The 25,407-nt window shown below is 35.7% G+C and overlaps 1 protein-coding gene across 1 annotated transcript; it reads left to right on the forward strand.

The window, feature by feature from the left end:
- The first annotated feature begins 17,125 nt into the window (after positions 1 to 17,125).
- LOC127130367 (zinc finger CCCH domain-containing protein 48) lies at positions 17,126 to 22,730 on the forward strand. Its single transcript, XM_051059391.1, has 9 exons — positions 17,126 to 17,943; positions 18,610 to 18,705; positions 19,241 to 19,330; positions 19,480 to 19,581; positions 20,521 to 20,667; positions 20,798 to 20,917; positions 20,992 to 21,051; positions 21,879 to 21,976; positions 22,217 to 22,730. Exons 1-9 carry the CDS (start codon positions 17,503 to 17,505, stop codon positions 22,371 to 22,373), a joined length of 1,311 nt encoding a protein of 436 aa, XP_050915348.1. The 5' UTR covers positions 17,126 to 17,502; the 3' UTR covers positions 22,374 to 22,730.
- Positions 22,731 to 25,407: the final 2,677 nt, after the last annotated feature.

The raw sequence follows: 25,407 nt of genomic DNA on the forward strand, positions 1-25,407 counted from the left end.
ACAGCAGCACACACACAGAAGTTAAATCTAAACTTCAACACACAGCAGCTGCAGGGGAGGGAATCTTCGAATCTGTCATGAACGTCTGTTTTAACAGTTTTAACAGACCAATCTGTTGTCTGGGGTATCACCTGTTACTCCCCCTTTTTGTCAAAAATGTTGCCAAAGACAACAACAGAAAATAACTGACAGACTTACAGACTTGGTTTTACTTCACAATTTCAACCAAGTTAGCACCCCCTTGATCTTGCTTCACAGCTTTGATCAAGTAATCACCCACTTTTGTTTTACTGTAGGTACTCCCATATCAGATTCCATGACTTTGAGTCTGACATCTTGATCCACTCCTGTATGAACACTTTCTTGAACTCCAGCAGGCACATAAGATATCTTATGTTAAGACATCACATATGACATCTTGTGAATACTCTGTCCTTTTTGTTCTATCAGCAGTTTAAACCACATAATAGTAGTTTAATCAGCAACAGAAGCAAAAACGATTACTAGTTATGGCTACTAGTAATACACACGTGCACAAGGGTACTTCTCCTCCCCCTAAATCTTTGCAACAATCAGAATTACTAGTTATGGATGCAACTAGTAAGACACACAACTGTACAATGCACAAGGGTACTTCTTCTCCCCCTGTCATGAACAACCCACTCTCCTCTTAAAACTGGGAGATCACACATGATCATATCCAACATCCCAAGGTTGGACCTTCACATACTTCCTGATTCAAAGAGAATCCAAACCACTTGATGAATGGAAAACATAAGACGCATCTTCATGTCTTCAAGAGCACACCCTCTGTTCAACTCTCTTAGCTGAACACATTCACACTCTGTGTCAATCTCTCTTCTAACCAGAACAGAAGACCACTTCACAAGATGTTCTAACATCAGCTGGGACATCCTTCATAACAGGACAAGGCACACCATCTGATAGTCTTCAGATATCACTGAGTCACCGGCTTGATCAAGAAGAACCCAGACATACATTGGGACATATACATTTTCGTCCCATTACAAGAGATAATCTTCCATAGATAGCTCAGAACTCCTACCACAAGCTCCAAGGGATGAATAGAAAGCACCTCCTTTAGTCTTCAACTTACTACTTTTCTACTCAAGAGTAATTTGTCTCAGACTTTCCTCAAGAATAATCAGCTGCCATATGTTGATTATCTTGATTCTTCGAACTCACTTCTGAGGTAAACCAATTGTCACTGGTTGATTACCTCCTTCATGAATCCTCATATGAAAAGGTCAAATGCTGCCTTTTGACCTCCCCAAGTTTATCAGACTTCTCCCAAAGATATTCTGACCTTCCAAGTGAGACTAGAACTTCAAGCTTTTTGAAGTATCCAATCTACAACCCTGTAGACCTTTCTATCTCAAGTTGATGTGCCACTTCACCAACTAAGAATCTGATGTTGAACCAAATGTCACAACATTGTGTTTTGACATCTAACTGTTGAATTCAGCTCCTTCTTCTGCCACTTGAAAGAACTTCCTCCCTTCACAGAACAAGAGTTCAATGTTCTCATAGACTTGATTGTGGAACCAAGTTTGAGTAAACAACCTCCATCCTGCAGGTTTGCAGTTAAGTCATCCAAGCTCACACCTTGATGAATCCCTGCTTCTTCTCCAAAGACATCAGACACTCTGATGTATGAGTCTTCAGAAGGACCAGTGAGAAACTAACCCTTCAACTCTACCAAGGATTCCACATCCTAAGGCAAGGCTGTTTCCATGATGTCAAGACTGCTGCCACTTGTTCTTGACTCCATAGTGTGCATAAGCTAATGCACTTCCTTACCTAGATCAGAAATAAACTGATCCAAGTAACCACCATCAAGACTATGATGTCTTCTTCTTCTTGTACATACCAAGGTTGAATCATGTTTCTTGCCAGGAAACCTTTTCAGAGATCATATGCTTTTGCTGCCACCAAAGAGATAGATCATAAGCCAATGTACTATCCTTCCTGTGATTCTGCACAGGGTCTTGAAGAAGTGATGTTCCAACATCTTTAAGAACATCCGTTATCTTGAGCTCCAAGGATAATCAATTACACACTTGTACTTGGCACAAGTAGACATTGATCTTAAATCCTTTCCCAATTTTCCTTTCAGATACTTCCACCATAAGAATACTTTGAAAGTACTCTTCTTGTGTCAACATCTTCTGCTTGCAAGCACCTAGACAATTTTGAAAGTCTTCCCAGATTAAATTCACCCTTAGGAATGAGAGAGATGAATTCTTCCTTGCAAATGTGTCACACAACCACCAGAACCCATGTGACACAGGTCAACGGCCAACCAGTCCCTAGGCTGACCAGACTTGAGGAGGTTAACCAAAACTCCCCCTCAAATTAACAATCATGGATACTCCACACCAATATCCATGCATTGTACACATATGTCTCAACATGACATACATTATCCCTGCCAGTGGCAACTAACTCCTCCAATCAGACTTCAGCTGACCATAAGTACTAGTGATACAAAACAGCACCAGTCAATGGTAAATATGCATTGCTAGAGCATACTACCTCAACTAACCTCTGAATCTTCATATTCTCACTCCTCGAAAGAACTGCCACTTCTGAAACGTGGTGTTTGAATAACAAGATTCATGGTTCCAATCCTCTTAAATGGTATAGCAATCAGGTTATCCCATTATTGACTACTAACATCCAGGGGACTTGTCAACTATCCAACCCTGATCAATCAACAGGAATATGCCATACAGCAGGAGATTGCACAATGTCACATCTCAACCAGCTCAACTTCTAGAGATCAGACTTCTAAAGGTGACCTTCTTGAGCACACATACAGTTGACCCTTCCCTTGTCAACTTAGCACACACAGATGTCTCCTCTTCCAGGTCAGGAGTAGGTTCCAAACAGAAGTATCCCTTTGTTTGATACCTAAAAACATCTGCTCTTCAACCAGTAGTTGCATACTTGTTGAACAACATGTTCTAACATCGCATAGAACATCAGTTCCACCTTCTTGGAACAAACCTTCCTTGAAGGTCTTCAAGGTCTTCATACACCCTACTCAAGTGAGTAAAAGAATCAGTGATTAAGTGATTCTTACCATCCTGAAGTGAGAACGTCATGATGAGTGGACTTGAGGAGACTCAAGTATCTTTGACATCTTCAGTAGATTATGATGAGATCTTGAATACAGCAGCCTTTCATCCACATGAGGGGAAACAACATCAGAGTTTGAGTTTTGCCAGGTATTATGCAACGGAAATCATAATACAACTCAACCTATGAACACACACTTCACCAGATTAGCCTCCAAGACCATACCAAGTTTGAATGTGATTCAATACTGGCACAGCTGTCCCACACACAGCCAATTGCCACCCTCCAGAGACAGGTACACACCATTCCTGTCATGAACAGTCCATCCACCTACTTCAAGGGACCATTCAGGGAAATTACAGAACCTTTCACAGGTTCCAGCATCAGTACTGACATAACTCCTTGCAAGATACCAGAAAGTATCACCCATGGATCTCATCCAGAAGCAGAACAGGATGCCTGCTCTGATACCAATTGAAATTCTGGTGTAGTCAGAATTCAGATGTTCTACTCCAAGTAATGACATCTGATCTAACATTGTAACTAATACAGCAAGACAGTTATACAAATTACAACCTAGTACTGATATGCACACATTCACAGATGTCACGACATCTGCTACTATATCACCATATAATGGAAGAACACCCAGTTCTGTCCATCTGGTACACAGGCACAGCAGAGATCAAACATAGCACTTGCTTCTGTTGAGCCTGCACAGTTATCAGCATGATGTCTCAACATTGGTTTGAACATCATCTGTTACAGCATTACAGGTTTACCTTATTTTATAACAGACAAAATTATAACATGCAAAAGGTAAAAACACAAGTAATTATTAACCCAGTTCGGTGCAACATCACCTACGTCTAGGGGCATACCAAGCCAGGAAGAAGATCCACTATTAGTAGTATCAATTCAAAGCTAAACTCACCCGTTTACAACTTATCACTTAATCCCTACCCAATGCAATCTATACCTAGGAACTCCTAGATAGAAACCTCCAGTTTCCATTCCTATCACCACAATTACAATGTAATGCTAAACAACTTGAACTTGCTTCACAGCTTCGTTCAAGAACATAATCACTCTTGCCTACAGGCTTTGAGCTACAAATACTCTCAGCTTTGAACACTAAGAGAACAACTTGAACTTGCTTCACAGCTTCGTTCAAGAACATAATCACTCTTGCCTACAGGCTTTGAGTTACAAATACTCTCAGGATTTACCACTGAGATACACATGGTAACCTTCCCACAGATTGGGAGGTTTACCTTACACACACCCCTAAAAATTCATTCTAGGAGGCTTACAAAAACTAAGTTATAATCAGCTATTTATAACCTAATCACCCAAGTGGATTTGGGCCTTCAGAAATCGCAGCAAACTTCTCCTTTGCTGTTACAACATCAGCAGAAACTTTCTGCTACAAACAAGGTCTTCAATCTTTTAGTTCCTAAAATATCTCCATATTTAGTTCCTAAAATATCTCCATATTTAGTTCCTAAAATATCTCAAGACCTCCACAAATAATGCCACATAGGATTCTAACTAATTTCCACATATTAGTGTGCTAACAAATAGGCTATTTGTTAGGTTCCTTAATTGTAGCTTGGTTGTTGGTTTCCTGGATTTTAGCTGAAACAGAAAAACTAAACAACCTACAATCTAGCATATGCTGTCAGGAATGAATGTTACAACATTCAGCTTGACATCAAGGACCATATGCTAAGTCTGTTTTTCCTGAAAACAGACTGTACAAGTTTGCTGAACTGTACAGGACCAAACTGTCCATTCTATAGTAACAGCTTACATTAATACATGTCAACGCATCCAATTTGACATTTACACATTTAGCCTTAAGTCAGTTCTGTTATCCTCTTGGAGAACAAACTAAGAAACATACTGAAGTGTAGCAGAACCCCACTCTGTCTATTATTCAGTATATACTGTCCATGATGAATGTCATAACATCCAGTTTGACATTCATACAGTAGGCCTTATGCCAGGTCTGGTTCTTCCTTGATAACCAGACTGCAAAAGAATACTGAGCTCTAACAGAACACCAATTGTTCTATTCCTCAGTAGCTGCTGACAGGGATGAATGTCACAGTCTCCAGTTTGACATTCAATAAATCCTGTGTTAGCTAATCCTGCAGTAACTACTCAAGTGTGTCATGACATCAGTCAAGACATCAGAGTACAGTTAGATATTCTAACCTACAAGTAGTCACACATACATACCATTTCATGACATCAGTCAAGACATTTGTAACCAGCTAGTGTTTTACCATATAATGCAGCCAATTAAACACCTACATGAAGGCTTTGAGTGAGAGAAAGAGGGAGACAAAGTTCCAAGTCTCTACTTGAATTTTTGTCTGAGTGGATTGGAGTGACAATGCTTCTACCCAAGGGGTTCTATTTATAGAACCACTTGTGTGGGCTTCAAGCTAAAAAGCCCACTTAAGTGTATTTTGGCCCATATCTTATAATATGCCCAAAATCACTTAAGTATTTGGTACCTTACCATATTTCGTCTCCCACTTAAGTGCACCGTACCTTACGGTGTTCCTTAGTTACTCTATCTCTCATCAATCCGTCCTTTGTGTGTGACCCTATAGGTTTTCGCGGCGTTGGCAATTATATTAAATCACGCATTTAACATAATAAACAGTGAGCGGTATCTAGCAACACATCACTTCTACCCAAGTCACGAAAATGTCATGTGATCTGACAAAACCTCCTGTGATAATAATTATGTGTATAATTACCCCTTTGCCCTTATGTCTATATTGAACACAAGGTATAGACCGTGTCATCCTTGTCCAGTTCAATATTGGGCCCATATACATTTATCCTGTTACGCGGGATGGGCAAATTCCATCTAGGACACTCATGTCCCTCAGCATGCTTTGTGGAGTACCCATCAACTGTCTTTATGGTTATCCAGTTACGGACAACGTTGGATCAACAATAAAGCACTCGACTCTACATCTAAGATCCATAGTGGTTTCAGGTCGAAGAGTGGTATACACTATTATCACCATGAGAATAACTTATGACACTTTGCATAACTTTCTATATAGTATACTCATAGCGGGTCAATCCGGTATAAATATTACTCCTAATATTCATACCTATGTTTAAGACTTGATAACTCTTTATCCATGGTCCATGAGATGTGATCAGCAGTCTACAAACATAATAGTCTTAATGCTTTAATGTTATCCCACTTCACATTAAAGCTCGACTACGGATACTTTAAGAATAGTGTCCTTATGTTTAATGTGTTCTCATGATTAAGTCGCACTTAATACATTAAACGGACTATCTATTCTAGGGACTGTATTAATCAACCATAATAAAGAAAATGCCTTTTATTATTAATAAATAATTCAATACAAGTACAAAAAGTATTGGCCTCTAGGGCTTACACCAACAATCTCCCACTAGCACTAGAGCCAATCAGGCATACCCCGTATGCCCATTGATCTAGTATGGCCATCATGCTTCTGCTGCACAAGAGGCTTTGTCAGTGGGTTAGCAACATTGTCAAGTGTAGGTACTTTACATATTTTCACACAACGTGTAAGTATGTGTTTGGATCGTTGGTGAGATCTAGGTTCCTTAGCTTGTGCGATAACACCATTGTTATCATAATAGAGACCAATGGGATCCATAATGCTAGGGACTATGCCAAGTTTATTGATCCAAACAGCTTCCTTTGCTGCACTTGAGGCAACAATATACTCGGCCTCAATTGTAGAATCAGCAACTGCATCTTGCGTTGAACTTTTCAAGCTCACAGTGCCACCATTTAAGCAAAACACATAACCAGATTGGAATCATTCATATTAAAGCGTCTTAGCACTTTGTCTATGTACTCTGACTTAGGCCAAGCATTTCATGATCTATCTCTATAGATTCTGATAGGCTGCTTCACCCAGGTCCTTCATAGAAAAGCATTTCCCCAACCAAGACTTTACTTGTTGCAGGGTAGGGATATCGATTCCAATGAGTAATATGTCATCTACATATAATACCAGGAATACGATCATGCTCCCACTAACCTTCTTGTAGACACGAGGCTCATCTTCGTTCTTGATGAATCCATACAGTTTTACTGTTTCATCAAGGCGAAGATTCCATGAGTAGGTCACATGCTCATCTTGATCCATGAGTAATACATCATCTTGATCAGATATCCATATATCTCAGGTAGGTGACGTATCATGCCTGACCTACGTTGGTCTTGTTCTACTTGAGCAGGTTGCTCTTACACAACTACTTGTGTTTCCTGCTCTAATTCCTCCATAGGTGTATCAATGCTTTGTGATTCTTGAATTTCTTCAAGCTCTACTTTCCTCCCACTGGTTCCTTTGGAATTAAAATCCTTTTCTAGGAAAACTCCAGTTCGAGCGACAAACACTTTGCCCTCCGAAGGATTGTAGAAGTAATATCCTCTTGTTTCTTTAGGATACCCCCACAAATAAGCATTGGTCAGATTTGGGCTTAAGCTTAGTTGAAATTTGTCGTTTCACATAAACTTCGCAACCCCAAATCTTCATGTAAGACATATGTGGTCTCTTACCACTCCATATCTCATATGGTGTCTTTTCAACCTTTTGGATGGAACACAGTTAAGTGTGTAAGCTGATGTCAATGGTGTATGTCCTCAAAAGGAGTTTGGGAGATTGGTGTGACTCATCATGGATCGGACCATGTCCAACAGGGTTCGATTTCTTCTCTCAGATACACCCTTCCATTGGGATGTTCCAAGAGGAGTAAGTTGGGATAGGATCCCACACTATTTCAGATGGTCATCAAACTCTAGGATTAAATACTCATCACTTCGATCTGATTGAAGAGTTTTAATATTCTTACCTAGTTGGTTTTAACTCGTTAGGTTTCACCCTTTTGTATTAATGTTATTAATAGGCATTTCAAGATCAAGGACATATACTCCATTGTTCATTTGTGCAGTAGCATAGAATATATCATTCAAATAAATTGAGCAACAATTGTTCTTTATTATAAATGAAAAACCAAACTTGTCCAAACAAGCAATGGAAATAATATTCCTGCTAATTGCAGGTACATAATAACAGTTCTCTAACTAAATTATTAAACCACTAGGTAAAGTCAATACAAAAGTTCCTACGGCTAAAGCAGCAACCTTTGCTCCATAGCCAACTCGTAGGTCGACTTCACCTTTTGCCAAATCTCTACTCCTTTTTAGTTCCTGCACATTTGTACAAATGTGAGAACCGCATCTAGTATCTAATACCCATGATGCAGAAGTAGATAAGTTAATAACAAAAATACCTGAAGTTGAAGTCTCTACTCCATTCTTCTTATCTTCCAGGTACTTTGGGCAGTTCCTCTTCCAGTGTCCGGTCTTACCGCAATGGAAGCAGGTGCCTTCTTTTGCTATGCCTCCACTAGGCTTCAAAGCAGCAGTGGATCTGGGATTGGCAACTTCCTTGCCCTTCCCCTTATCACTCTGCTTAGTGGGCCTTTTGTTCTGTCTCTTTCCATTTCCGATCATCAGAATGGACTTCCCTTTTGACTTCAGATTCAGCTCGGCAGTTCTTAACATGGCGAGCAGTTCAGGAAGAGATTTGTCCATATCAATCATATTGAAATTTAGGACAAATTGACTGAAACTATCTGACAACGATTGCAAGATCAAATCAGTTGCAAGTTCCTTTTCGAGGGGAAAACCCAATCTCTCAAGGTTTTCCACATACCCAATCATCTTGAGTACATGGGGACCTACAGGGGCTCCCTCAGCTAACTTGCTTTGAAAAAGGGCTTTTGAAACTTCAAACCTCTCATGCCTTGCTTGCTCTTGATAGAGCAACTTCAGGTGTTCGATCATATCGAACGCTGACATGTTCTCATGTTGCTTTTGCAATTCTGAGTTCATGGTAGTCAGCATGAGACAAGCAGTTTCATTGGCATCATCGATATGCTTCTTATAAGCATCTCTTTCTGCCTTAGGTGCAGAACTAGGAGGTTCCTCTTCAGGAACAGGTGTCTCCAAGACATACAGCTTTTTATCATGTTTGAGGACAATCCTCGGGTTTCGGTGCCAATCCAGGAAATTTGTCCCAGACAATTTTTCCTTATCAAGGATTGATCGCAGGATGTTGTTAGAGGTGTTTGCTGTCATGGTAATCTACATAAGGATTAATGAAAATATAAGTATCATTGACATATTCAATTAGGCCTTTAATTAAATATGCTCCCACTATTTTACTCAAAACAAATGGCCCTCATCATTTGATTCGGAAATTCCCGTTGGAAGATTTTCTAGTGGGTCGAGATCCATATTTCACTTCGTTCTAAGTCCGCGTAGGCGGATTACACAAAACTAGGTTATTTAGGTAGGAACTCCTTCCAATTGTATCTCATACAACTCTCGAAAATTTCAGTTGGGTGAATAACTCCTTATTCCAATCCATCATATGGATCATTCCCAACTCTTGCTTCTAAACATATATATAATCTTATTATAATTTGTTTAGTTAAGTTTGACCCATTGTTTTAACAGTTGGATATTACAATTATCCCATCGCACCTTACTAATATATAGATCATGCACCTCGCGTAGGCGAAACCTACATTATCCATTACTAGTCTTGATGTGTGTTAAAACTTGGAAAGCATAAACTTAATATTTAATTTGAGGGAATTACAATTTTTCTGATCTCACCGGCTTGTTTATCATATAAACCGTCTCTCACATGCATCAACATACATTCACATGCATCAACATACATACAAACATAATGAAACAGTTATGACCCCTAGCGCAATTGTTCTCCCAAGCCAATGAGAGAACCTAAGCTAACCTAACAACGATCTAAGCTTCTCCAAGCAAGATCTTCAAGGTTGTCCTCCTTTGGCACTGACTTCTTTGCTTTCTTCATATCATTACATTACATAAAAGAAACTCGTTTTACATACGAGGGAGTGAGATGAGAAAAGAAGTTACATTTGGGAGATTAAGAGAGAGGCACGACACGCAGGTCGTATTTTAAAAACCCAAAGCAAAATAAAGGAAAACTAAGGCCATAACCGATCACCACAAGACAATAATAAACATTTTATTATTATTATTATTAATTCCTTTAATTAATTAAAATCAAATTAAATTTCGACGACCGATCACACTACGCAGAGTTAGCCGAGGGTCCGCTGCCCGGACAGCGGGAACGGGTGTTTCGCTGCCCGGTCAGCGGACGGTGATTCATTTAAAATTGACGTCGTTTTTCGTATCAACACTTGATACTTCAAAGCACTTTTTCTAGCCGAACGGGTGAATTTTTCCTTGCGTTAACCGGTTAACCATATGCGTTAACCGATTAACACTGTTTGAAAACTTTTAGAAAACTCTTTTCTGCCTTGCGTTAACCGGTTAACCATATGCGTTAACCGGTTAACACTGTTTGAAAATGTCTTGGAAAACTGTTTTCCGCCTTGCGTTAACCGGTTAACCAAATACGTTAACCGGTTAACACTGTTTGAAAATTAAAAAAAAAATTATTTCGTATTGCGTTAACCGGTTAACCATACGCGTTAACCGGTTAACACTGTTCGGAAAAGTGTTTAGAACGCACAACTCTTGTGCAGTCAAACCCCAATCGCATAACTCTCTGACAACACAACCCTTGTGTCGTCACTAACCCTGATGCACCAATTTCAGACCGTCAAACACATCTCGATTGTTAATTCAGTATGATTGATCAACAAGTCATTGCTTCACCATACTAATGTCGGATCAAGAAGCAAACGACCATTGATTGCTCAAAGGAAAACAATCATTGAGGGTTTGAATGAACGAAACGAGAACACTATATCATATATAATGTATTTTGCATCAGGATTACATATATCACATATATGTAACTTGATCGATCTCAATTTAACCTTTGATTTATTCTGTCTTTAATCATATTATTACAGAACAAAAACAAATATCATATTCATGGTTTCGTAAGTGATCTGATACCACTGTAGGAGAATTGCCATCCAAGGTGCAGCGGAATTTAAAAATTTCTCCATTTAGTGATCCTTACGAATGGGCATGATCAGTGATAGAATCGTTACCTCTTGTGGCGATTCAAACCTTTGGTGCAGATCTCTGATAATGATCAAAACCTTTGATACAGATCCACGGGGCGATCACGAACGTTGAACGATGACAACGTCTCTACTCAGTCCACACGAACGGATTCCTTCAATCGCAGTGCTAGCTGTTATGAATGAAGGCTTTGAGTGAGAGAAAGAGGGAGACAAAATTCCAAGTCTCTACTTGAATTTTTGTCTGAGTGGATTGGAGTGACAATGCTTCTACCCAAGGGGTTCTATTTATAGAACCACTTGTGTGGGCTTCAAGCTAAAAAGCCCACTTAAGTGTATTTTGGCCCATATCTTATAATATGCCCAAAATCACTTAAGTATTTGGTACCTTACCATATTTCGTCTCCCACTTAAGTGCACCGTACCTTACGGTGTTCCTTAGTTACTCTATCTCTCATCAATCCGTCCTTTGTGTGTGACCCTATAGGTTTTCGCGGCGTTGGCAATTATATTAAATCACGCATTTAACATAATAAACAGTGAGCGGTATCTAGCAACACATCACTTCTACCCAAGTCACGAAAATGTCATGTGATCTGACAAAACCTCCTGTGATAATAATTATGTGTATAATTACCCCTTTGCCCTTATGTCTATATTAAACACAAGGTATAGACCGTGTCATCCTTGTCCAGTTCAATATTGGGCCCATAGACATTTATCCTGTTACGCAGGATGGGCAAATTCCATCTAGGACACTCATGTCCCTCAGCATGCTTTGTGGAGTACCCATCAACTGTCTTTATGGTTATCCAGTTACGGACAACGTTGGATCAACAATAAAGCACTCGACTCTACATCTAGGATCCATAGTGGTTTCAGGTCGAAGAGTGGTATACACTATTATCACCATGAGAATAACTTATGACACTTTGCATAACTTTCTATATAGTATTCTCATAACGGGTCAATCCGGTATAAATATTACTCCTAATATTCATACCTATGTTTAAGACTTGATAACTCTTTATCCATGATCCATGAGATGTGATCATCAGTCTACAAACATAATAGTCTTAATGCTTTAATGTTATCCCACTTCACATTAAAGCTCGACTACGGATACTTTAAGAATAGTGTCCTTATGTTTAATGTGTTCTCATGATTAAGTCACACTTAATACATTAAACGGACTATCTATTCTAGGGACTTTATTAATCAACCATAATAAAGAAAATGCCTTTTATTATTAATAAATAATTCGATACAAGTACAAAAAGTATTGGCCTCTAGGGCTTACACCAACACCCCTCCCCCCTTCTTGACTAAGGGCCCGTAGACTGCCTATTTCCCAGGGAGTCATGGACATGACTTTGCATATGCAGTCAGAGACTAGGTAAATAGTATTATCCATATTTCCCCGTAGAGTGGTCCCCTAATGCCTTATAAGGATACACCCTGAGCGACGTCTCATAGGGTGGGCACCCAAAGAAAGACATATGTTGCTCTATTTGGGGGTCCTTACAAATATATCACTACAACTTCCATTCACTAAAAAACCAATCCTCGACAATCAATATGTTAAAATATTCAAAGCAACATACACATGATCATAAAAACATTTCACCATAACTAATAGATAAGATTGAAAAGCCCAAGGTGAAATGATCTTAGATGACAAATAGAAAAAAATTAGAAAAATAGAAAACCTAAAGATAGAAAAATCAAGTGTATTTATTCTTTGGAATTACAAAGGTCGATACATGGTTTATAAAAGTTAGTTTTCTATTTTTCTGCGTAATGATGATATCGATCACACACATCAATTACTAGTTACGTTGCATCATCTCACGTCTCAAGGATAGTCAATAATGTAACACATGTGACATTTGTTTACACCTAAAAATAATTAAAGTGTTAACCAAATAGTCAATTTTAAGGTTAGTTAGTGGTCCCAAACCGAGGCAAGGTTAGACGAGTAGAAACACAATCGAGCTTAAGGCGACCAAAATTTTCTCATGTCTACTAGAGTTAATCATAACCACTAAAACTCTAGACTTGGTGAAAATATAGTAGGACAAGATAATTTGGCTTTATGATCACATTCTATATTTGTAGCATCATTAATAAAAAAAGAAGATAACTGGGAAACCATGAACTTAAGAAGTTGTGCACCCGTGGACAAAGTCATTGAAACATGCCAAAGAACAACAAATAGCTGCCGTACGTGGAACACCTCCTTGTTGTTTTGTTTTGGGTTTGGTTTTTTGGTTTATTTCTTTGTGGCCCATTTTTCGAAAGTTTTATCCAAATAACCAACTTTTTCAAATAAATACCCAAACTAACCCATATTCCCACATATTTCCCAAACTAACCCACTTAATTTTTTTTCAACTTATAGGTGGCGCCAATTCAATTGGCGACAATGTACAAAAATTAAGAGGAGTCGTCAATCCAATTGGCGGCAATTTACAAACCCAAATGAGAGAGAATACACTATCTCTCCTCTGTGTTTGTACAGTGTCACCAATTGGATTTACGACTCATTTTAATTTTTGCACATTGTCGCCAATTGAATTGACGTCACCTTTAAGTTGATTTTTTTAGAAAGTGGGTTAGTTTGAGAAATAAATGGGAATGTGGGTTTAGCTTGCGTATTTATTTGAAAAAATTGGTTATTTGGATAAAAAATTCTCATTTTTCTTCTTCTTTTTTTATGACTTTATTTTAATCATACCAAAAAAAAAGAAAAAAATCCCACATTATTTTTGTTAAATCTAAAAAAAATAAAAAATTACCCTAATATATAAAAATAAAAAAAGATAATCTCACTTTTATTTTTGTAATTTTTTTTATTAAAACAAAATAAATAAATATATAAAACTTTCTTCTTTTTTTATAAAAAAATCAAAGAAAATTTATTCAAGAAAATATTTTATCTATTTACTTTGTAATTAACATTCATTTTCTTTTGTTTTTGTTTATTTTGTTTATTTTTATTTTTATTTTTACTTATTTTGATTGAGTAGTTGTATATAGTTGTATATTATTTGCTTCATCTTTATTTATACTATTTTCCAAATGACAAATGTATCCTCATCCTTTTGATTGTAATTTGTATTTATTTGCTTTTATTTTTGCCTTTAGGTAGCTAATTAAATGAACTAATTAAAAAAATGGACCAAAAATAAAATCAACCTTTTTCAAGAATAAAATAAAAACAATTGATCAACACCAAACTTCATTTTCAAAAACACTTGGTCAACACCAAGTTTCTATCATTCCAACTTCCCAAACATTTCCCCATCAACCATTTCATAATTCGTCTCGCAACACAAATAAAACACTTGACCCAACATCAAGCCATTTTTCCAATTAAAACTAAAAACACATAATCATTATTAAACATCTTTCGCAAACAAGGATGAAAAAGAAACGTGATGTATATCACGAGCTCCCGAGGTTAGGATACAAGATGAATATCTCTACCATCCGAGCTCTTGTCATCCCATAAAAAACTTTCAACGCGTTTGATGCAGATCATTTTCTCAATAAATTTGGATGAAAAAGGAACATGGTGTATATCACGAGCTCCTGAGAGTTAGGATACGAGATGGATATATCGACCATTCGAACGCTCGTCATCCAACCAAAAATACCTAAGAAGATCAAACCCTTTCTCAAATAAGATGAAAAAGGAACGTGTTGTATATCATGAGCTCCTGAGGTTAGGATACAGGATGAATATCTCGATCATCCGAGATCTCGCCATCACCCAAAAATAATCCAACACATCCAAATCATTTTGCCTCTTGGCATAACTCCAAACTTTTTTTAAAACGAAAGATGTTTCGTCTCGAGACGATGAAAAACAATGCCTCGTCCACATATGTGTGAGTGAGATAAGTGATGTTTTCCCGCGAATGTTGATATTTAAAAATCCATTTAGTGTGATGTAAACATCCACTCCTCTAACTGTTTTGGGTAAGCAATATTTTTCGTTCGATTGCGACAACAATAACTTTTGCTAAAACCGACCCATAAACAAATATTTTCTATCCAGAACTACATAGCCTTGAGTTCTCCATCACACCCGGAGATACGTAGGAGCGAGATTCAAAGTCTCGTCAGACACCCTAATAAAAAAATCACCTTTTAGTCCTATTCTTTTTCCCTTTTAATAACTCGAGAAAAACAAACATTTTCTAAGCTAACACTTATGCACAAACTAACTAAATATTTCACGTTGAGTACAATAGACGCGAGGGATGCTAATATTTTCCCCTTGCATAGTTGACTCTTGAACATGATAATGATTTGATTACGACGACCATATCATTGTCTTTCTTTAAGGGGTTTTATCGATGTTTTCCCTTTCCCTTTTTGAGAAAAAATAAAGTTCGGTGGCGACTTTGTAGTCATTCCGCGAGCATACAACACGTCCACGAGTGTCGTGTTTTTTTGATATATGACAGAAGGTAGGCCGATTTTTCCTTTGAAACTTCCCCAATCCACACAATTCATCGCCAACCTGATTCTGTTGACCATGCAGCCCCTGAGTCATCACCTCAAAAGCATCAACAATAACTTTGTCGTTTCTTCCTCCAACCATATTTTTGAACACTAGTAAACAATTATTAGAAGAAACAAGCATCGACAATGTTCATACACATGTCACATACTAGGGAATATCAACATGACAAAAACTTGGTCGGATGTACCGACATGCTCTGATACCACTAATATAACACCATAAACCTCGAAACTTATATAAAAATAATTACTCGACAATTTAAGGTGTCACTAAGGCAACCAACCAACAAACTTTCAAAAATAATTAACAACAATGCAACAAAAATTAACATAATACCAACTTCAAATTGAACTTCACAAATAAAGTATTAAACTCTAACATCACAATCCGATACCAACTCAAAACATAACAAAAACATCTCGTCCCCAATGTTACAAGATCAAAGCACTAAACCACTAAAATACGATAGAGCGATAAATAAACGAAGGTAAGCTTCAATAAGCTATCTTCCACTCACAGGAACGAAACTCCACTCCTGATTATCTACAAGATGTCCATGGTGGACAACATAAAGCAAAAGGGTGAGAATAAACTTCAATATAACATATATGGATTGATTTGAATTGAATTTGCATATTTGAAAGATAAAACCCAAATCAAATCAAACCGAGAAACAACGATTTAGTTTGAGTTGGATTGATCGGTTACATTAGAAATAGATGGGCAAAAATATTTTTAAAAAATGTCTAATTTATATAAATTAATTTTCCATAACAATAATAATATAAAATCCATAATTTTTAAATTTCTCTCTATATAAGGTGTGAATATTTAATTTTTTAATTTTTTAATTTATATAAACTAATTTTCCACACTGTCGCTCTCCATGTAAGTTGATACCATAATACTATGATTGATATTGTAATTTTCTTTGTATTTACACACTTTACCATCATTATCTTTATTTTATTTTTATCCATTTCTTAACCTAGTATTTCAAATTTTCACATCCATGTTTAACATATTTAGAACAGTTAAAAATTCCACAAGTGAAACACCAAGTATTTCTCTTTAACACAATTGTTTGATGAAAAAAAATCACTATTAAAGATATCATTTAAATTCAACTAAACTTTCAATATTCGACAATACTACATGATATTTATTTATTTATTTATATTTTTATTAACTAAAATGTTGAATAATTGTAAAAAAAAATCAAATATTTTTTATTATTAATTTTTTCTATTGTAGAAAAAAAAAGTTTCAAAAGGAAAAGTAAATTTGTTTACCAATAAAAAACTTGCACAACCAACGGTACAAAATCCAACACAAGTAAAGGTTTCTTTTTAGCTCAAAGCGACAGTATAAATAACAATTAGGATAGTTTCGTACTTTCCTATTGTCGTTAATCTCACGCTTTCACTAACCTGCAAAAACACTAACCCAAATTTCTCACTACAGAATCGAAAGCTACATCTCATATTAGGGTTCAATTTTCTTCTTCCTTCGAACCCTAATCTCAACAATTAGGGTTTTCCACGCATTCCAATTCATCTCCACTCTTCATGATCGCACCATTCTTCCCTCCTTCTCTTTATCACACTGTCTTAATCCCTTGCACATGGTCGATTCAATATCCCAATTCAATTTCTCGAATTGTTGTTTTTTCTAATCGAATGAAACGATAGAGTCTTGTAGACAGTAATTCTCTGTTTCCCATTCAAATTCGAAAAGAAAATCGAAATTTTTGGTGAAATCGGTCTTTTATATCTATGGATTTTGACGGTGGTAACAAGCGCGTTTATAATCGTCTCGGTGGGTCCACCGGCGGTGACACAAAGAATCAGAAAGTGTGTTATAAATGGCAAGCGGGGAAGTGCAATCGTTATCCATGTCCGTTTCTGCATAGTGAGCTGCCTACTTCTAATGGGAATGGTGCTCCCTCGAAGCGGCCTTATGCCGAAAATTCTGGTTTCTCGGGTAACCGGCGTGGTGGTGGATCGAGTTTTAATACGTGGGGGCCTGGGCGTGGCCGCGGTGGTGGCCGCGGTAGTGTAGGAGGAGGTGGGAGGGGAGTTGTTGTGAACGTTGAGAGAGTTTGCACTTATTGGATTCAAGGAACTTGTGGTTTTGGAGACCGGTGTAAGTTCCTTCACTCTTGGAGTGTAGGGGATGGCTTTTCTTTATTGACTCAGCTTGAAGGACATAAAAAGGTAAAGGAAAAAAGTTTTAGTTCATTAATTTTATAGAGATGTGTTATTGTAGTTTAGAAATATCTTGACAGTGAAACCTAGGGATGTCAACATGTTTATCATTGAATTTCATGTTACACACAGACCAAATTACAATAACTGTATAGGAAGGTGCCCATATGGTTATTTACTTTTTTATGATGAAAAAGAAACTGTGGTTAATTTACATAGCGAGGATTGCAATCAGTATCTCAACACCCGTCTGAAATTGCAGAAGCCTTTACGTGACCCCGCGACCGTTATTTAAAACCTTGTTCATGTTTATCATTGAATTTCAGGATACACACAGGCCAAAATACAAGAATTTATGTTTTGAATTTCATGTTGATAATTTTGATTATGTTTTAAATGGTATATAACGTGAAATGTTACTATGCATATCGGTTCATTGTGATGTGTTAAAAAAGCAAATATTAATAAATGATGGCATTGATTAAGTTTGAAAATTTAATGTATTTTTTTGGGATGGAAGTATTTAAAAAAAAGTTATTTATGTACTAAATGCTTAATATTTATTGATTTGTTGAACTGTGTCTCATAAGTAATACACCGAAATTAATTATGTTAATTAAGGCAGTTTTGGGTAATGTGTTGATGGGATGAGTTTTGGTTTTGTTGAATGAATAGGTTGTGAGTGGAATTGCTATGCCCTCTGGTTCGGATAAGCTTTATACTGGAAGTACTGATGAGACTGTAAGGGTTTGGGACTGCCAGTCTGGACAGGTTGCTACTATTTCTTTGTTTTTCTGTTTGTTTTATTTGCGATTTTGTTTTAGTTTTAAATACATAGATAACTCTGTTTGGAATATGAAGAGTTGCTTTTGTATAGGTGAAAAGTGAGTGATTTTTTATACCTTGAAGTTTGAGATTTTAGCTAGGTCAAGTATTGTATTTATTATCATAGAGATTGGATTTTATAGTTGAAAGCTAATGTATATTGTTCTCTTAAAGTAATGCTGTCTTTGTTGAAAGAGGCAGCATTACAACCTTATATTTTTTTACCTTGAAGTTTGAGATTCCAGTTCTTGTTGCTCACACCTCGTGTTTATGGTAATGTATATACTATGAAGAAGATTTCTTAAAGTATGAAGCATTAAAAAAAACTATTTTATTCGACATCACTTTTTCTTTTGTTTTCAATTTCAAATTCAGCAGGAACTTGCATTTTTTGTTTTGAATTTCATAATTTTGAGCTAATGCCAAAGAAGTAAAGTAGGTTTAGAACTGAACTTATGTTTTTGTTTATGATCCCATGCAGTGTATAGCTGTGATCAATCTTGGTGGTGAAGTTGGTTGTATGATGAGTGAAGGTCCCTGGCTTTTTGTTGGCATACCCAATTTTGTTAAGGTTAGAAAGAGCAAATAAGCATTCTATATATATTTTTTTATCAAGTACCTCAACTCTATTTAGTGTAATGCTTTTGTTAAGATACTATTTTTCTGCCACTTGTAGCATCTTGACTGATATCCTATTTGGTTGGTCTCGTTGGTTGTCAGGCTTGGAACACACAAAATTCAATGGAACTAAGTCTAGATGGCCCTGTCGGTCAAGTTTATGCACTTGTTGTGATTAATGATATGCTCTTTGCTGGTACGCAGGTAATATATTTTCTTCCATTGGCAACGTATTTTTTTTTCTTTCCTTTTCTTTTCAAGTCATAGTCTATTTCTTGAGGCAGTAATCCTGACTTCTGATGTATATGTTGGTGCCTAGGGAATAATTGGGATGTTGTTAGTTGAAATTAGTTAAACTTACAACTACAATTTGAGTTTATGTAAGTTCCATGAGTTTATGTACTCTTGAATACAACAGCCTTGCTAAATTTAGAAATGTGAATGATTGGATAATGCTTACATAAGCACTAAAAAGTAAGAACTAACTAGGGAATCTGAGACATAAGCCTTTAACCCATAAATGTGCAACTCTTGCAATTTTATGCCTACGTTGTAAATAGTGCCATTTTGCACTGGGATGGCACTGGTGTGGCCCAGAATAGGAGCTTGTCGGCACTAGTAGACCAGATGCGCCGGGGATTGTTATTCTCATTCTTCTGCTGTCTCTATTCTCTGCTAAAAAAATGACTCAGACGCCACTGATACATAGCACCCATAAGCAATCGTTGTCGAGCCAAATGGCACAAACCTAGGCACCGCTGACCTGTCTTGCACACCTTGGGAGTTAGAATATTTAGTTACTGTAAGTCTTAGAGATTTAAATGTGACTTTTGTTGATACATATGTGCTTAAGACTTGTGAGTTATTCGTCAAAAAAATGTTCATAGCGGCCATCCAGCCGAACACTATTTTGGTGTCCTAGCTTCGTGGTTAGCTGCACTGCGTGCCCCTGTCTTGGATCGGAAGCTATGGTTTATGCTCCTAGAATCTTAAGAAATATTTTTACTTATAGTCAAACAAATATGTTTTTTAGGATTTTTAAAATTTATTATTGAAATTGAAAATTTAATTCACAACATCTGTCTACACGAGTTTGGAAGACCAGCTTAAATTTTAATTTCAAGGGAAATGCTACTCTTGCAGGATGGAGCTATATTGGTATGGAAGTTTAATGTAGCTGCCAACTGTTTCGAGCCAGCTGCATCTCTTAAAGGTCATTCCCGTGGTGTTGTTTCATTAGTTGTTGGAGCTAATAGACTTTATTCTGGTTCAATGGACAATACAATTAGAGTAAGTATACTTAAGCTCTCTTTGATAATCATTTTCTTTACATTCCTCTTAAGCAATGTGGAATTTGGTTTTGGTTTTTTTATTTATTCGAATTTTCATTTATTTGTTCCAACTGGTTGCTTCTTTTCAGGTCTGGAACCTTGAAACCTTGCAGTGTTTACAGACACTAACAGGGCACACATCTGTTGTGATGTCTGTCCTTTGCTGGGATCAGTTCCTTATATCTTGTTCATTAGACAAAACAGTGAAGGTAGGTTTCTCACTATTTGCTGATATTTGTTTGTATTTTTGTTTTTGGCTTGACTGTTATGATTTATTATACAGGTCTGGTTTGCTACAGAAAGTGGAAATTTGGAAGTGACATATACTCACACCGAAGAACATGTATGTATGGATTTATTTACTTTCCCCCCTGAATTTTGTTGACCTTATGTATGAATTTTCTTGTTCCATTTGAAATGTTGATATTTCATGATTGTTGGGATTCAATTCCATTTATAACCTTTCTGTTAAACAATCTAGCAATTACCCTTATGAACTAAAGTCATCATCAAAAGACGGACACGGCTTAGAAAATATGAAAACCTTACTCTAGACTTCCTGATAACAATGCTTACAGATGTTCTCCTAAACACCGAAGCGCAGGGCCTAGTACAGGACAAAAATAACTTGGCTCGTGAGCTGCTTGATGGGAGAGTCAAAATCCTCCATACCGGATACTTTGTGGCGCTGTTATAGCGAGGATTATGTCGGAAAAACCTGTCATATCGGCCTGATATTTACCATTGCGGCGGGCCCAAAAACCGCCACGTATATCTGCCACAGCGCCGCAATTGTGGATATTTCATAACACCGGGTCAAATCATTTTGATTATATAAATTTAAAATGGAAAGAAGAGTTGAAAACATTCATACAATTTTGTGCATTTTTCCTTTCTTTTCACCAATGCTTTTTATTCTTTCCCGAGATGTTTGAAAGTTTTCTATTTACGATGTGTACCCTGCATTATCATTTTCAAGGAGTATCATACTACTATTGCTCCCATGTGGTAGTTCTTTTCACTCAATTTTAGAAAAATCAGAAGAGTTTTTATTTTCATATTGGTTCATATTTTATGATATTCTTAGCAGTAATAACTTGTACATAAAATGTGGCTAGTTTTTGAGGTGGCTTTAATTATGTTTCTGATGATGATATGATCTTCCTGCAGGGTATAGTTACTCTCTGTGGGATGCATGATTCACAAGGAAAACCCATATTGCTGTGCTCTTGCAATGATAACACTGTCCGCCTCTATGATCTGCCATCGTAAGTGGATAACTTCATATTCTTGCTCTTGTTAGATATGTGTGTTATTCTTAAGATCTCAAATTAATGTCAGAAAATCCGGATGTGGTTCATCCATTTGCATGGTATTCAAAACAAGCTTGGTTTATTGTGCAAAATTGTTAGAGAAATGTTTCTTTGTTATGCCATCTTCTTTTGTATTCTCTGGTTTCTTGAGAGTTTGGAACTTGTTCTGAACTTTCCCTTCCATTTCTTGTGCAGATTTGCAGAGAGAGGCAAGATATACAACAAACAAGAGGTGCGAGCAATTCAAACTGGTCCTGGTAGCATATTCTTCACCGGCGATGGAACCGGCCTAGTGAGAGTGTGGAATTGGATAGTGGAACCGGCCACAGCCACGGCCAGTAACATCCAATAAAGTGGAAGGCTCTTATAATGTATTCCAGTTAATTGTTTGAGTAGTATTTTTGATCTTCCTTTTTGTAATTTTTTAGCTGCAAGAAGGGGTGAGGTTGGGATTGCAGAGTAAAAAATAAGTGCTGGATCAAACCTGGATTCTCTGCAACCGGCCGAGGTATGGTTGAACAGACTGTAGTGCTGCAGAGTATCCGGGCTAGAACGAAAAGGAAAAGGATATATGTAATCTATGTTTGCGGGATTAGTCCTTATTTTAGAATGTGAGCTGTGGTTTTGATGTTACGTGGGTATCCTTGGCACAAAGCCTTGCTTGAGGATTGAAACATTTTGCAAAAATCACAACATTATTTAGCATTCATTGCAGATCTTTTAATGAGTATATATATAACTGAATAACTTCAAGTTACTTGTTATTTACAAGTAACCAAGATGTGTATTGTTTTTCTTTGATCGAGTGTACTTACCTATGTTTGGATCTAGTGTTTAAGCACTATTCAATTAGCATTTATTGTATGGGAGTTGGTTTATGCCAACAAGTATTTCTGCATAAGTTGATTTTCTTAAAACTGGTTTCATTAAAAAAGTGTATTTTTTTATTAAACTTCCACATCTGAAGCCTTCATGTTTTCAGTTGCTATAAAACAAGAGATACACACACAATGAGTTTCAATTGACACCAATCGTCAAATTTAGCATATTTATATCTTCAATAACTCCTTGTAATGAAGAATTAAATTAATTTGACCATTAAATTACCTAATATTATTATATATAAAATTTCAAACAATTTAAATATTCATAAATTTTAGTAGTTGATATATCAAATAATTTTTTAAAACTCTTTTGTAATCTTGACTATCTAATAATATCTCTATAATTTCTTTTTGGTATATATGAAGAGTAAAGCTATTCTTACACCAAACACCACTGTTCACCGTATTAGTGTTTTTTTAATAAAATAATATTAAAATTTATTTTAAATAAAATAAAAAATAAAAAATATTGTTAAAAAAAATTATTTTTGTAACAAAAATATAATATTTTTATTAGCCAATTTTATTATTATATTAACCACAAAAATATATATTATTAATCATCTATTTTCCTGATAATTTATTAATCAACTTCATAATTTCATTAATCAATAAAATATATAATATTAACCAAGTTATGAAATTAATTTATAGTTTGATTAATGAATTTTAAAAATTAAAAAACTATAAATAATAAAATGAAATAGGTCAATATTATAAATTAATGTCAGAATTTGATCAACATTATGTATTTTATTGGTTAATGAAATAGTCAAGTTGGTTAATAAATTATTAGAAAAATATATGGTTTAATAACATATTTTTGTGTGGTTAATACAATAATAAAATTAGTTTTATTAAAAAATATTATATTTTTGTAACAAAATTAATTTTAAACAAATATTTTTTATAAATATTTTTTATTTAAAATAAATTTTAATATTATTTTATTAAAAAACACTATTTACCGTATAAATATGGTGATCAGTGTTTGGTGTAAGTATTGGTGTAGAATATTAATGAAAGAATATCATTACTCTTTTTGTTAATCTAACATTCTAATTTTCTCACGCGATACAAAAGGTTTTGATTCTCCTTTTATTCAATCTTAATTTCATTCTTTAAAAAGTTTTCAACTTTTGTGGGTTTCAGTTCCTCTTTTTTATTATTATTATTTTCAAATATTTTGTTCAATACCAAAACATACAAAATTTTGTATGCTAAAAATAAAGATATCACAACTTTGAGCTAGATTAAAAAAGCTCATACATCTGGTGAATAAGTTGTTGTATAATATAAATGGAATTTCTTAATGTATTTTATATATCTCTTAGTCACTATACAAAAATATTATAATGTTTATAGATTTCGGAGATACATCTTCAGACGCACCCAAGTCTAAGATAACGTTAAAATATTTTGGAGATGCATCAAATGATTTGGAGCTTAAATCATGCAATTTATTCTCACATTTCTCAAAAAAACACTTCAAAGACTCTCAAATTTATTCTCATCAACAAGTCTAAAATCAAGCAACCAAGGTCAAATGAACTTCAATCAACATCAGAAATATCATCCAACACTAAAGTAAAATGAAAAATAGTTGTTTTGAATAGTTTTTGAGTTTTTGTGTAAATGAGTAGAAATTGATGTACAAGTTAGTAAATGAGTAGAAATTGGATGATTGATAGTTTAGATATAGTGTAAAACATGATAGTTGACTGAAAATAATGATTAATGCAATATCTTTTTTGGTTTCCATGTCTGCATTGCCGCCGTTATGGAGATGTATCTCCGATATTATTTCGTAGATGTATCTCCAAAATATTTTAACGTTCGATCAGAATTAGGTACGTCCGAAGAAACATCTCCGAAATCTGAGAACATTTTAGAATTTTCGCGTGTGGCTGAGAAATATAGAAGATGTATTAAGAAATCCATATAAATAACTAAATTTTAATCCACGCAACAATAGTAAAAACTAGAATATGATCCATTTGTTGCGCAAATGCGATATAAATTTATTGAAAATTTTAAACATTATGTTTATAATTTGTTTAATAAATTTCTTTTTAAATTTATAAGGATAATATATGACTTAAAGAAATTAAAAAAATTATAATTGAATATGAACATAATCATTCCAAAAATCTCATTCAACTAGAGCTATTCAAATCATTTAAGTTAATTGACATCTTCCCAATTTTTTTTGGGGGGTTAAATGTAACAGCGATGTCATTGAAAGAGGGAGTCAGAGACATGAGTTATGTGGTGGAATTTTCAGGAATACTACTAATGTGGAGGCTTTAGGCAATATTTGAACACTTCATACAAAGTTGGTTGGTGCTATGCTAGCCATTAAACTGCCTTATGAGAAAGGTTGAAAGTTACTTTAGTTAGAATCTAATTCTCATTACTAAAGTGTTTAGAGCTTATTTTGAAATTTCTCATAGGTATAAGAAAGGTAAACACTTTTAACGATTTTTTCGGCGCGGTTTCAGC

This window comes from Lathyrus oleraceus, chromosome 1 (assembly GCF_024323335.1).
Source record: "Lathyrus oleraceus cultivar Zhongwan6 chromosome 1, CAAS_Psat_ZW6_1.0, whole genome shotgun sequence".
NCBI classification, from domain to species: Eukaryota; Viridiplantae; Streptophyta; class Magnoliopsida; order Fabales; family Fabaceae; genus Lathyrus; species Lathyrus oleraceus.

What these genes read in the sequence shown, in the direction of transcription:
- LOC127130367 (XM_051059391.1), top strand. Translation starts at nt 17,503, where the DNA reads ATGGATTTTGACGGTGGTAACAAGCGCGTTTATAATCGTCTCGGTGGG. An exon ending in GGGACTGCCAGTCTGGACAG is followed by an intron (nt 18,706 to 19,240) that starts GTTGCTACTATT and finishes GATCCCATGCAG; the next exon opens with TGTATAGCTGTGATCAATCT. An exon ending in TGCTCTTTGCTGGTACGCAG is followed by an intron (nt 19,582 to 20,520) that starts GTAATATATTTT and finishes CTACTCTTGCAG; the next exon opens with GATGGAGCTATATTGGTATG.